At 37.5% G+C, this 9892-nt stretch overlaps 1 protein-coding gene across 4 annotated transcripts in view; it reads left to right on the plus strand.

Moving 5' to 3' along the window:
- Nucleotides 1–9892, plus strand: part of kdm2bb (lysine (K)-specific demethylase 2Bb) — a 33026-nt gene that overhangs the window by 904 nt on the left and 22230 nt on the right. For all 4 annotated transcript variants that reach the window (XM_014003769.1, XM_014003768.1, XM_014003767.1 and 1 more), the window contains exons 3-12: nt 1784–1862; nt 2414–2460; nt 3436–3614; nt 3717–3823; nt 4839–4932; nt 6704–6857; nt 6960–7075; nt 7448–7568; nt 8922–9322; nt 9415–9501. In XM_014003769.1, coding sequence (XP_013859223.1) covers nt 1784–1862; nt 2414–2460; nt 3436–3614; nt 3717–3823; nt 4839–4932; nt 6704–6857; nt 6960–7075; nt 7448–7568; nt 8922–9322; nt 9415–9501 — 1385 coding nt within the window. The remainder of the gene's footprint in view (nt 1–1783; nt 1863–2413; nt 2461–3435; nt 3615–3716; nt 3824–4838; nt 4933–6703; nt 6858–6959; nt 7076–7447; nt 7569–8921; nt 9323–9414; nt 9502–9892) is intronic.

Here is a 9892-nt window from a genome sequence, read left to right on the forward strand (position 1 = left end):
CCTTGGTACCAATTGAGCATCGTTGCAACGCCACAGCCTACCTGAGTATTGTTGCTGACCATGTCCATCCCTTTATGACCACAAAACTGTTACTAGCGTGGTGTACCTAATAAAGTGGCCGGTGAGTGTATACAATATCAGTTGCACAATGATCATGAAAGTCAAGTTACAATTTGGGGAAATCAGAGTTAAACACACAACCTAAAAGCATGAGCACAATTCAGATTGTGTTTATTTATTTATTTTTTCATTTCCTTTAAGATTTTTAAATGACCCAGTGGGATCAAACTGGACAGCAGTGGCGGATCTAGGATTTTTCTGAGCAAGGGGCCACAATATTCATAGAGGGGCCAAGTCTTTGTTCAACATCCTTGCACATAAATCATTGTTTTTTTGTAAGGTGTATAAATTGAACCGGTCACATGTGTTCCAACACTTGTAATGTAATTAGGGTTGGTTATAATCGTATCGTGTGCAATTAATCGTCAGAAAAACATTAATCGATTGGTTTTTGGCACTTGACGATACCACTAGACGGACTGACCGCTGGGTGCTCCTCTCTGCTTCAAATATGACGAACATTTAAAAAAAAGGTTCTATAATTTATTTATTTATCAACACATAAGTCTGTAATTTTGACACAATTTGGAACAGACTTTTATGGAGAGCAAATCTTTCCCACTAACTTGGTCATGTGACTAGGACGTAAGGGTGGCCAGGGACTCCAGGGGATTAATCATCGAATTATTCGTTATCAGCTAAATACCACAATTAATCGTGATTAATTTTTTTGCCAATATTGCCCAACCCTAAATGTAATGTTATTAAAAAAGCTTAAATTATCCTTATATAATGGATAAAATATTCTCAAAGCATGTGAGAACATGAAGCCATTGTTTCCCTGTTGAAAGATATTTTCTGCAGGATTGCTCAAGTTCGCTAAAGAAGAGAAAAATACTTCTTTCAGATTGATTCATGCTGGACTTCACTTTTTGACTCGTTAGTGCCTCTAGTGTTTGGGAATGGAACTGCGCCCACTAGGGCTGCACAATATCTGGAAAATTTATCGTCATCGCAATAATAGCCTGTGCAATATGCTTATTACAACAACTGCATAAACTGCAATAAATGGTTGACTCAAAAGTTTGCATTTATGCATTTTGTCATTCAGCTTGAAATATTTCACCAATCAAATGGGGCTCTTCATGTATAGAAAAAATAAACAGAAGTCTGCGTGTAGATAATAATGGCCAGTTTACCAGTGAGTACAGGGTGCAGTGGTGTGTAGAGTGGTTTACGTTTTGTTATGAATCGTAGTGCTCCATGATAGGCAACATCCAACATATGCAGAGAGTTGGCGGGGGCATTCATGTATACAACATCACCAAAGTCTAATAGTGGTCAGAAGGCTGCAGACATAACAGTTAGGGAGAAGCCTGAAACATTTCTGAAAAAGAATCCTAGTTTTAACTTCAGTTTTTAAAAAAAGCAGTCAATGTGATATTTGAATGAGAACTTTTGATCAATGATAATGCAAAGATATTTCTAAGTTTCTACAAACTCTGGCTGAGCCATTAGCCTCAGGTTTGGGTCACTTTCTCTTTGTTTGCAAACAGCATGGTCTTTGTTTTGTCTGTATTAAGAATGAGCTTCAGTTGAAGGAAGACTGATTGAATGGAGTCAAATACAGATGCTCAAGAATCATTGATACTAACTTTTTTATTTATTTATGTTGTTTGTTTGTTTTTGCTTTGAACCAACACCAACATCTGCTGTGCTGCAGATTTCACCTATGAATATGTGCAAAAGGAGGCCCTCAGGACTCCACTCATTTTTAAAGAGAAAGATGAATTAGGGATCAGGTAAGAATCTTTGCATAATACTGTTTATTATTATTTTTTATCAGTAGTACTTAAATAAATGAGTGAATATGTTTTAAATTAAAAAAAGAAACCACTTTTGTATTTGCAATTGTTCAACTTTGACTTTTCCCACAAAAGCAGATTATAGGTGTACTGTGTGTGTTACACAGGATGTAGGATGCTTTCTCTTTTGTGTAAGTTTGTGTTGTTTTCCTAAAACAAAAACTAAATGCAATGCTTTCTGAAATGTAATTCTTTATGGATAAAATTACGTTTTTATTATAAATTTTATTCACCTTTGCCCCAATCAAAATGAAATCAAGTATTTCTTTTTAAATACGACTAATGTCACTGCATTAATTTTTTTATTGTACTTACTATATTTTTAAGTAATTTTGATTACCTACCTTTTAATTACCTAACTAACTGTGCAGCATTTTCATCTCTTTATAACTTAATGTCAATTGAAAAAAAATCTTTAAACTTTATGCAATGTGTAAAATATTAGTTGACTTCTTGATTAAATGTACTCCTTTTTATCATTTTTATAGAATGCCTGATCCAGAGTTTACAGTCAATGAAATAAAAGGATTAGTTGGTAAGTGGAAGACTGAAAACACAAACATTCAAACATATTTACATGTTTGTACAGATAGGCATTTGTAACTAGTCTGCAATTAAAACACGTTAAAATTATTGCAGCAGCTAAGATAAGTTAAAAATGCTAGATAAAAAAAATCCTTTTACACCTCTATAAGTTTGTTTATGTGTCCTAAAAACCCAATTTATTATCTTTAGAGCAGAAACTGTGGATGGAAAATGCAGTAAAAATGCCTTCAAACTGTCCCAATTATGACCAATCAAACCTGTGATAAAATTCCTGGATGATAAGGCTGTATTTAAGTAGAAGAGACAATTTTATTTGAAGTAGAAACTAAGAAAACGTTGTAAACATCCAAGGATGTAGCAGAAGTGTGTTTGTTTTTATATGTTATTTCATAGCAGGTAAGGAAATAAGCATTTTTTTATTTTAAAAGTGAAAATGGACACCAAATAGTGCATTCAAAAACTAAGAAGTTTACCTTGGACTGATTCAATTATTTTTTTTGCATAAATATTTCTGTTTATTAGGAACATAGTTCAACATATCAAAATTTTTGGCTCTATATATCCAGTTAACTGTATTTGATCTTTATTGGCTTACTGTAATTTAAAAAAACATATTTAAATAACTGCTCCACCTAGTGGTGAAAGTTGTGAATGACTTATATGAGAGCTCATACACTTACTGCATTTTATGCACTCGTATTTATTTTTTGGCTGATGTTGTGATTTGTGTTTTTGTTTGCAAGATTATAGAATTTACCAGCTAAACATTGTGTAACTCTGCAGGAGGTGTTGAAGCATGAACACGAGGAAGAAATAAATGCATTTTTTTTAGCAAAACAGGGACAAATTCCAAATATGATTTGGTTTCTCCAGCTCTTTTAGATTGCATTAAAAATCTATCGAATGCTATTAGGTGTCCCTTTTTAATACTCATTTGTTCATTTCACCTGGTGGATTCCTGCAGGCAGTCGACGCTCTGTGGACGTGATGGATGTGAGCACTCAGAAAGGCTCAGAGATGAGCATGGCTCAGTTTGTTCGCTATTACGAGACGCCAGAAGAAGAGCGAGACAAACTCTTTAACGTCATCAGCCTGGAGTTCAGCCACACGAAGCTGGAGAACCTCATCAAGCGACCTAAAGTGGTAACAACGACTTTTACACTCGCTGATATTCTGAAACAGTGTGAACGGATCACAGAACGGAACAACTGAGGTCTAAACATGGAGTTTGGATCGTTGTCACAGGTGGATCAAGTGGACTGGGTGGACAACATGTGGCCTCCTGACCTGAAGCAAAGCCAAACAGAAGCCACCAACATTATTTCTGAGATGAAGTATCCCAAAGTCCAAAGGTAAGAGGTTTCTGTTTTGGTGTTACGTTTTCAGTCTAGGAGGAAAAACAGATTAAACCTCAAAACATGCAGACTGATTTCTCCCTTATTGTTCGATTGCTGTGAAGCAGAGTGCGCTTCCACCTCCTCTTTGTGGTCCTGATCGACTGTTGAGCAGATTTTTAATTTATTATTATTTTTTTTTATGGAGGAAAAATAGATTTTAATAGTTGTGGTCTGACTGCTCTGCACAAACGCCTCTCAGCCAATCAGGGGATGTAAAACAAAGTGAATCAAAGCCAATAATGGATTTCCTTCTAACCTCAATCGCCTCTGATTTACGGTAACAGAGTTTTTATCAGAGGTTACTTCTGGTCGGGTTCACAGAATAAAATTAATTAAGTTAAACAAATAAATAACAAATCATTTATAACATGTGCTTAGCTGATACCCAAACATAATGCATTGAGTGCTAGCGGTTGCTATTGTCTCAGGATGATGATGTAAGAACAGGAGCCGAGTGCCAACAGCAAAGGCTGCATTCCATTCCAAACTAACCAAATGTGAACTTTAACATTTAAGGTTTAACTTTTACATTTGGGTTTAAACATATAGATTTATTATTTAAATATGTTTTTTTACTTTGAAATTTAACATCTAGTAAAAAATAGCTAAATGTAAGAACAGTAAGCTAAATAACAATAAAATGTTATTGGAAAATTTTTAACATTCAAAAAGTGAGCTAAGTAATGAAAAATATGTTGGTGAAATTTTCTAACATTTCATTTTACACTGGGCATAATGTATTTTATACATACTGCATATGGTGCAATTTAGTTTTTTCTATATACTGTATTTACCAAGTATTTGCACACAAATCACTTAAAGTTGAAGCTGCTAAATTAGTAAATAATTTCTCTCTTGAGGTGCTAATCAGACTTCAGTTTGTAGAAGAGCGATATTGTGAGCAGTTTTCTGCACTACTTTTTCTTTTTTCAGTAAAAACTCAGTCCAAATGTTTTGGTCTGTTTTTCAGGTATTGCCTGATGAGTGTGAAAGGCTGCTACACAGACTTCCACATCGATTTTGGGGGAACCTCTGTTTGGTATCATGTATTCAAGGGCCAGAAAGTAAGTTCCTTCTGTTTCTGTACAACAGCTGATAATTTGTGCTTTAAACTCTCATTTAGCAATAGTAGGTCCAATATTAGGAAATACAGCGGGTAAAATAAGTATTGAACACGTCACCATTTTTCTCAGTAAATATATTACTAGAGGTGCTAATGACATGAAATTTTCACCAGATGTCGGTAACAACCCAAGTGATCCAAACATACAAAGAAATCAAACCATAAATGTCCAGAAATGAAGTTATTTGTAATAATGTGGAATGGCACAGGGAAAAAGTATTGAACACACTTACTGAAATTTATCTAATACTTTGTACAAAAGCCTTTGTTGTCAATGACATCTTCAAGACGCCTCCTGTATGGAGAAACTAGTGGCATGCATTGCTCAGGTGTGATTTTGGCCCATTCTTCCACAAACAGTCTTCAAATCTTGAAGGTTTCGTGGACCTCTTCTATGAACTCTGATCTTTAGTTCTTTCCATAGATTTTCTGTTGGATTCAGGTCAGGTGATTGGCTGGGCCATTCCAGCAGCTTTAGTTTCTTTCTCTGAAACCAACTGAGAGTTTCCTTGGCTTTGTGTTTGGGCTCATTGTCTTGCTGAAATGTCCAGCCACGTTTGATCTTCATCATCCTGGTAGATGGAAGCAGATTTTTATCTAGAATGTCTCTGTACATTTTTCCACTCATCCTTCCTTCAATTATTTGAAGTTTGCCAGTACCATATGCTGAAAAACAGCCCCACACCATGATGTTCCCACCTCCAAACTTCACTGTTGGTATGGTGTTTTTGGGCTGATGTGCAGTGCCATTTGACCTCCAAACATGATGTGTATTCTGGCATCCAAACAGTTCAATGTTGGTCTCTCTGACCAGACTATATTCTCCCAGTATTACACAGGCTTGTTTAAATGTTGTTCAGCAAACTTTAAAGGAGCTTCAACATGCTGTTTCTTCAGCAGTGGAGTCTTGCGTGGTGAGCGTGCATACAGGCCATGGTGGTTCAGTGCATTACTTATTGTTTTCTTTGAAACAATCGTACCTGCTAATTCCAGGTCTTTCTGAAGCTCTCCACAAGTGGTCCTTGGCTCTTGGACAACTCTTCTGATAATTCTTTTCACTCCTCTGTCAGAAATCTTGCGAGGAGCACCTGGTCGTGGTCGGTTTATGGTGAAATAATGTTCTTTCCACTTCTGAATTATGGCCCCAACAGCGCTCACTGGAACCTTCAGAAGTTTAGACATTCTTCTGTRACCGATGCCATCATTATGCTTTGCAACAATAAGGTTGTGAAGGTCTTGAGAGAGCTCTTTACTTTTACCCATCATCAGATGGTTCTTGTGTGATACCTGGCCATCATTTGGGACTGAACCAGCTGATATTAACTTGCACTGACAAGGGGCAGGCTTGCTTTCTAATTACTGAGAGAGTTCAGCTGGTGTCTTGGCTTTCCATGCCTTTTTACACCTCCCTTTCTTCATGTGTTCAATACTTTTTCCCTGTGCCATTCCACATTATTACAAATAACTTCATTTCTGGACATTTATGGTTTGATTTCTTTGTATGTATGGATCACTTGGGTTGTTACCAACATCTGGTGAAAATTTCATGTCATTAGCACCTCTAGTAATATATTTACTGAGAAAAATGGTGACGTGTTCAATACTTATTTTACCCGCTGTATATGTATAAAATTAGTTAAAAAGGATTCTTGCTAAAAGCCTTAGAGTTGATTTCTATGTGCGACCATGTTTTTATATATTTTCTGGGTTAGGTGTTCTGGCTCGTGCCTCCAACTCCACACAACCTGGCTCTTTATGAGGACTGGGTCCTTTCAGGCAAGCAGAGCGACGTCTTCCTGGGAGACCGAGCCGATGGATGCCAGCGAGTTGAGCTTAAACAAGGATGCACCTTCTTTATACCGTCTGGTACGTCGGCACAGTTATTTGAAAGCAAACCAGACCCCTTAAATAAAAAGAAACTAAAAGCTTTTTTTTAAATCATTCTAATCTTCTTTTTGCATGTTTAAGGTTGGATTCATGCCGTCTACACTCCAGCGGACACGCTGGTGTTTGGAGGCAACATTCTGCACAGCTTTAACATTCCTATGCAGTTTACTATCCACGAGATAGAAAACCGGACTAAGGTAAGATTTTACCTTTTTGCTAATGTGTGGCTGAAATCTGCCTTGCTCTGTAAACTTCACATTATTTAGAATATTTTATAAGAAGCTTAAGAAAATAAAGTTTTTACCTGAGGAGACAAAAAAATCAGTTTGTTTGGACTAAAGGAGAAATTAAGAACAAAATACATTCAATATACAGGACTGTATATTTCTAATATATTCTGTAATTCGTTTCTATAGATTTGTTCACTAAATTAAAAATGTATGTTTTAATTGCTCTTTTTACCGAAAAATTTTCTTCTTGTAGTGTTTTCGTGGTTCAATAATATATTTTTATGTTTCTTTAGCAAATCTTTCTCCACGAAGCTACAAATGTTTTGTTCTTGTCTTCAGGTTCATTCCAAATTCCGTTTTCCTTTTTACTACGAGATGTGCTGGTACGTCCTGGAGCGCTACCTGTACTGTTTGACCAAGAGGTCCTACCTTATTCAGGAGATCCGTAAAGAGCCAGTCGGTGAGTAAAAAACCCATTTCCAAAACAAACCAAACATGAGATTAAAATCTGTAAATTGTTTAGACTCTAGTTTTTTCTATAGGAGACGGTACGTGGTTGAAACCCCCAAAATTGCTATACATATACAAAAATATATCTCAGGATCAGGGGTGCAGTGTTACAAAAATTAGCGATTCAGTTCGGTTCCATACTTCAGTCACATGGGTCGATATTTTTTTGATACAAAAAGAGATAATTTTTCATGCCCCACTTAACTTGTAATTTATTGAAATTAATTACGAACATTTGTTTAACCTCAAAAGTCCAGTTTTTAAATTAAATGTTGCTGAAACAGCAATTTTCTCAGCGGATCTGTGCTCATCAATGCAGCCTAGGTGGAGCAGTTGAACACAGATCCACTGATCCTTTAACACAGAGCATCTTCAGAGGACAAGTTGATAAAATAAATGTAAAAAATCTGTACTGTTGATTACAAATGTATTGAGCACTGTATTGAAAGGTTTGATCGAGATACATGTATGTATTTGGATTTAAAATCTGAGATTTCGAGAAGGACACAATACTTCTCAATCTTGTTTATTTTTCCCCTGCGGATGGTAAAGTTTTCAAGTGTGCTTGTGAATACAGCAACAAACTGTTATCCTACCAATAATAATAATAATAATAATAATTCTTGATGCTATGAGTTGAGATCTGTTTTCATCCATCCATCATTTTTCTTATGCTTATCCATTGTCTGGCCACAGAGGCAACCCAGAAATCCCTCTTCTTCAACACTCTCCAGCTCCTCCTGAGGTGGGGGTCCCAGGGTGATACATAATCCCTCCAGGGAGTTCTGGGTCTTCCTCGGGCTCTCCTCCAGGTTTGAAAGGATCAGTGGTGTCCAGTCCTGGTCCCTGATGGCCGCTGCTCTTAATGTTTTTGTTGTTTCTCTGCTCCAACACACCTGATTCGGTGTTTGACTCAACCCCCGTCGGCCTGTTTTCAAGTTCTGCTGAAGCCCATTTATAATCCCTTCATTCAGATCTGGTGTGCTGAAGCAGGAAAACATCTAAAACACTACAGCTCCGGAGGGAAACCCTCACACGGCATCATAAATAGACGCCTGAACCGCCTTAGCTGACCCTTAACTCGAAGGCTGAACCCGACGGAATCAACCCACTTCAAATGTTTGTGTTCAAAATCTTGTTCTTTCGGTCAGAATTTATGTTTCATGACACCAGGTGAGGGCCGGAACACAAACGGACGAGTAAATCAAGAGCTTTGCCTTCTTCTTCACCGCCGAACCATCCTCCAGAGAGCATAGGTCGTTCTCAAACAGTGTGAAACTTTTGTCCCATTTTATCATTTCAGACGATGAAGCAAAGACAAAGACAGAGAGCCTTTCCTCCGACTCCATAAGTCAGGACACAAACGAGGATTCGTGTGGACCCCAGGTCAGGGAGGACCAGGAAGAGAAATGGGAGCGAGCAGCTGAAGATGGCCCCTGCTCGCCTGACGACGTGAAGCTCCTCAAATCTGTTTTATCCGTTGTCTCCGAGGACAGCTGTAACCCCGGCTCTGCCTTGTTGGATTCCCCTAAAACCCCCTCGGACTCTCCAGCCTCAGAGCCTCAGAGCAGGTGGACTCATTTGACCCAGTTCGAGCTGATCGGACTCAGGACGCTGATCGAGAAGCTGGAGTCGCTGCCTGAAAACAAGAAATGTGCTCCAGAGGGAATAGAGAACCCTCAAGCTCTCCTGGAGGACATGAAGGTAGAAAGAAAAAGAAAAGCTATGAAAACTCTTTTATTTTGTGCGTTTGTTCGTGTTTCTTTTACATTCTGTTGTCTCCTGCTGCTGTTCAGGTTGTGTTGAAGGAACACGCTGATGATGACCCGAAGTTAGCAATCACTGGAGTTCCTGTGGTGTTCTGTCCAAAGGAAGCTACAAAGGTAGTAACTTTTTATTATTATTTTTTTTGTGACAAATTCTGAGGCATCCAGACTGTTGGTGAGCAACTGATAACAGAAACTGAATTTTATTTTGATTTTCGATGAGCTGCTACACCCTTTGCTTTGATCATTCTTGTGTTTTGGTGATGGACAGACCGAGGTGAGGTCAGGCAGGAACAGAGAGAAGAGAATTTGTAGAAGTGTAGGTATGCATTTAAAAGATAGAGTTATAATGTACGTATTGTTGCTCAAGAAGGAATTAAACCTTCATTGTTTTTCTTTTATTTTGTGTACGTTTTTGTAAAATGAAGATTATTTTTGATTGAATTTATTTATTTGAGAAAAAGAGGCAGAAATCACAAGATTTTTCTTCTTCTGCTACCTTTCATTT

Source organism: Austrofundulus limnaeus, unplaced genomic scaffold (genome assembly GCF_001266775.1).
Source record: "Austrofundulus limnaeus strain Quisiro unplaced genomic scaffold, Austrofundulus_limnaeus-1.0 Scaffold20, whole genome shotgun sequence".
In the NCBI taxonomy this organism is placed as follows: Eukaryota; Metazoa; Chordata; class Actinopteri; order Cyprinodontiformes; family Rivulidae; genus Austrofundulus; species Austrofundulus limnaeus.